This window comes from Mus pahari, chromosome 9 (genome assembly GCF_900095145.1).
Source record: "Mus pahari chromosome 9, PAHARI_EIJ_v1.1, whole genome shotgun sequence".
Classification (NCBI taxonomy): domain Eukaryota; kingdom Metazoa; phylum Chordata; class Mammalia; order Rodentia; family Muridae; genus Mus; species Mus pahari.
In genome coordinates this window covers 86,060,571-86,065,266 of record NC_034598.1, presented here as the reverse complement: position 1 = coordinate 86,065,266, position 4,696 = coordinate 86,060,571, and the positions used below count along the sequence as shown (strand labels likewise).

General features: G+C 45.1%; 1 protein-coding gene across 1 annotated transcript in view; it reads right to left on the bottom strand.

Moving 5' to 3' along the window:
- Positions 1-4,696, bottom strand: part of Utp20 (UTP20 small subunit processome component) — an 80,287-nt gene that overhangs the window by 63,304 nt on the left and 12,287 nt on the right. The window contains exon 12 of the mRNA XM_021205799.1: positions 3,551-3,729. Within this exon, the coding sequence (XP_021061458.1) occupies positions 3,551-3,729 (179 nt within the window). The remainder of the gene's footprint in view (positions 1-3,550; positions 3,730-4,696) is intronic.

The following is a 4,696-nucleotide window of genomic DNA, read 5'->3' as shown; positions in this document are numbered from 1 at the left end:
AAATCCACCTGCCTCTGCCTCCCAAGTGCTGGGATTAAAGGCGTGCGCCTCCACCCCTGGCTTCCCCTCTCTATTTTAATGGACTTATAACCTAAGCCAAGTCCTTCCTAGGTCTGGGCTCTGCTGTGCATTGTGTGCTGCTGGGCATATCTCAAGGACTGGAGCAAACACACTTCTTTCTCCATTCCTCAGATCTTATTTATTTAAGACGGTATAGCTATAAGCCTGGGAGCTAGAACTGACTCTATACGCCAGGCTGGCCTTGAACTTGGGTCAATCCTCCTGTTTCATACCTTCTGAGTGCTGCTGGTATTACAGGCATGAAAAATTATAACATTGGCCTCCAACTCAGAGACCCGCCTGCCTCTGCCTCCTGAGTGTCAGGATCAGAGGTGAGTGCCACCACTGCCCAGCTAGTCATAATACCTTGAGTCTTTCTAGACAATAAGCATGATATGACAACCTATAAAAATCTTATAAAATACTGAGATGATGTAAAGAAAAAGTCATTATTTGCCTCATACTATCCTATAGTTAACTCCTCCTCTTGCCTGGAGTCTTGAACTCAGATCTTATAAGGCTCAATCCTTCCTACCATTACAGTAAGTCCAAAGCCCCACTCTAGAAGGGACTGATCCTCTCTGTCCCTCCCTGCTCACATGCCTAACTGCCTCAGTAAGTCCCTCCTCACGTGTCGATGTCTTCTGCAGGATACACAGGCACCTCATTCCCAGTCACACCCTGCTATGTACAGCAGTGGATGAGGCGTTAAATGAGCATTTTCACACCAATTCTCTCTCCTGGTTCTACAGTTTGGAGTTTTAGACAGGCTCTTGCTATGGACTCCAGGCTCACCTCAAACTCCAATGTGACTTGGGTTGGCTGCCATTGCAACACTCCTACCACCTCATTTGGGTTCTAGTCAAGTGTGAGGTGTCTGTGAGCAAATACATGTCACTACTCAGCTCAAATTATTACTCAAAAGTCTCCACTGGAAGAGGTAAGACAAAGATGACCATTCACACAAATCATTTCTGTGCAGGGTGGCAAAGGAATGTTTTCTCAGAGAAAAGAGACATGGAAGTTGTAGCAATAGCTTTGGGTTAAAAGATCTAATTTACTTATTTTACTAAGTACTCTGCTCAGGAAGGTTACAGAACTGTGAGGTGGGACAGAAGCCCCTTGGCTTCTCTGAGAGGGAAGGAAGCCGAGAACCAAGCAGCTTCACGCCACAGCACAGGACACAGTTCTGGGGATGCCTGCAAGAATATGCCTACTAGAGACAGACTGGTACTGGGTTGTGAAATCAAGCTACAAGGCCACAGAAATGATTCTCCAGGAGTTACTCATTATCCATTTTTCAAGAGCCAGAGCTCAGTTAAGGAAAACAGGGTTCTGTTTGGCATTTGACAGAAGTTACTTTCAGAGTAGGAGATGTAAGCAGGCACTGAGGAGTCACGGCCCCAGAATCTCTAGCTCACCTAATTCCAAACTAAATGCTATGAGCTGTGGGGATGCTAGCCCTCGTCCCAAAGACGGCAGCCAAGGTCAACGCTGAGACCTTAGCAGACTCTGGAAACCCATGCACTTACCCTAGTGTCTCAAAGGGAAGCAGACCATAGGAATGGCAACACGTAGGTGTAGCCACTCCGGCAGACACAAAATCAAGCCTGGAAACAAAGGACCAGGCCCTGGGACAGCTCAGTGAGTAAGGGCACGCACGTGCTGCCAAGCCCAGTGACCTGAGTTTGAGTCCCAGAACCCACATAGTGGAAGAAAGAAACTACACACACAAGCTAACCTCTGACCTTAGACATGTCATGTGCCCATCCTCACACATGCTCACAAGGAGAAGGCGATTCATGGCCCCTCTAAACACGTTTAATACAACACTATAAGTGAACCAGCCTCAGGAACACAGCAGCAGTCCAGCAAGCATGCCTAGGTGATCCCTGACAGGAGTACAGAGCAGCTTCATGGAGAACAGCTTTTCAACAAACGCTGCCAAAGCAACTTAATAGCCTGATGGCCTAAACCTCAGATTCAATGTAATGATGAATGCACGATGGGCTGCAGACTGCATATGACATGGGAGGGAGGGAGGGAAGGAGGGAGGGCAGTCAGACCAGCTACACAGTCAGATCCTACCTCAAAAAAAAAAGAAGAAAAGAAAGAAAAAACAGAAACAAAACAACAAACTTTTTTTTAAGGTTTGCTAGAACTACTGTTTCTGTCATGAACTAACAAATTGTATTCAAAATCATGCTTTCTGAAGTCACTATAATGTCTAATTACAGGAAGTAGGTAGCGATTCTTCAAATTTATCATAAATCCCCCAAATTCCACATTGGGACATTTGCAGAGTTGAAAATATGAATGGTCACAATAGCTTAATGTACAGTAACCAAGAGGCAGAAATAACCTAAATGTTCTTCCATGTGTTAATGACAAGTGTGACATTCTTACCAGGGAACCTTCTTAGAAATAAAGAGGAGTGGGCATACTTGATAGAGCAACCTGGGTGAGTCTCAGAGAACTGTTCTGGGTGAAAAAGCCAACCAACTGCAAAGGTTAAAAAAAGGTATACTGCACGATCCTCCTTACAGTGACACGCTCACAAAAACAGGGAAGCTGGCGGACGGAGGATGGCTACTAAAGCAGATGGGTGGGTCCAGGGACGGAGGAAGGCTACTAAAGCAGATGGGTGGGTCCAGGGTTAGGGATGGACGGAGGAAGGCTACTAAAGCAGACGGGTGGATCCAGGGTTAGGGATGGATGGAGGAAGGCTACTAAAGCAGACGGGTGGGTACAGGGTTAGGGATGGACGGAGGAAGGCTACTAAAGCAGACGGGTGGGTACAGGGTTAGGGATGGAGGGAGGATGGCTAAGGCCATGCAAGGGAATTATGAAGATTAGGGGAGAGGGGATGGAAGAGCCTGGGGGAGAAGAGAAACGATGCAATTGTTTTTGAATTTTTAAAAACTGGAGGAGAAAAATGTCCAAGGATGAAGGCCTCTGTGCCTTCAGGTGGTGGTGATCACCTGCATAGACCCTCAGATCTAGGTACAAACAGCACTCAGGTAAATGCACAGGAAACTGAGGCAGTCTCAGTGAACCTAGAAATTGATTCTAGTTCTAATACGGCAGCAAGATAATGCAAGACTTTACCAGAGGGGACTATATATACGTAACCTCTCTACACATTTCTTAAAATGACACATGAATCTAAAATAATCTTAAAAGGTTGAAAAATTAATAATCACTTCTAATCTTTATCACCATCTGGGATAAACAAAATTAATAGGTTTATGTTTCCATCCATACTTTTTCATGCTTACCCATAGCTTTGCAAATTGGAATCATACTAATACTATGTGCACAGCCACAACTTGAGTCTTTCCCACACTTTATCACAGACGTCATTCTAGTGTAGATATACAGGTAAAGATAGATAAGACAGATCCAATCATCATTTTGGGTAGTATACTTGAACATTCAATTAAGAATCAATAATCTTACCATCACTACCAGCAGCAGATTTAGAACTTACCCCACTGTCTGCTGTGAGAAAACCAGAGGGTATTTTTCAATGGCCATGGAACCAGCAGTGGGGGGAGGAGCTTTGTGCAGAATGAGCTTGGCTAAAATGGCCAGTGCTTCATCACTGACCACAGAGTTGTCCATCAAGAAGCAATTCTCAATGTACAAGAGAAAGCTCGGCAGGAACAGCTGAAGACAAAAACAGGAGATTTACACGTACAACAGAAGCAAATTCCAGGACACCCAGGAAAGAGATCCTAACAGAGTGTTACAAAGGATCAGCATTGAAGTTCTCCATGGAGGCAATATGGCCATACTGCGAACACTGTGACAGAAAGTGACCACAACCAAGAAGTTAATGTCTGGGCTACTACCAATGCAGTGCAAGGAGGAATAAACACATCACCGGATACACTGACTCTCATGTCCTGCCAAACCTCTAACAAGAGCTCCGACTGAGAAGAGAGTGTACACAGGGATGGGAGGGAGTACAGGGCCCAGGAACCAGGAGAGAAACAAAGGCCACCCCAGCAGAACTGACTCCAAGGCTGAGAAAGCCTAGACAGGAGGAACCTAAGGTGGGAAGAAGAGCGGGTGAGTTGCCCACAGCTTGCCATCCGGAGTGCTGAGAATGCTGCTGCGAGACAGAGTCACAAACAAGGTATTCAGTGTGTGAAGACTGAGGCAACTGCTCACTCAGGCAAAGACAGGCAGACATAAATATAAAAGGACAGAACATACAACTGCTCACTCAGGCAAAGACAGGCAGACATAAAAAGGACAGGACATACAACTCTAAAATTGTTCTTGTTTATAAAATGTAAGTGGCAGATACGGATTCAATCAAACCCCAAGATAGAACTTTCCTGGAAAGGTGTGAGGGATAAGGGAACTAAAATTAACCCGAGGGTGGATTCTACTGATGAGGCCAAAACTAGCTTATCACAGAGAGAATACCCTTAGGTGAGTTCAGAATAAATACCAAGGAAAATAAGATAAAGATTACTTATGGCTACTGCTAGTAACATGGGAAAACAAAGGATTTGGTTTTTTAGCCTTATCTGACTGGTTTAAACCAACACACACACACACACTACACACTACACACACACACACACACACACACACACACACACACACACGCAGAGGTCTTTTA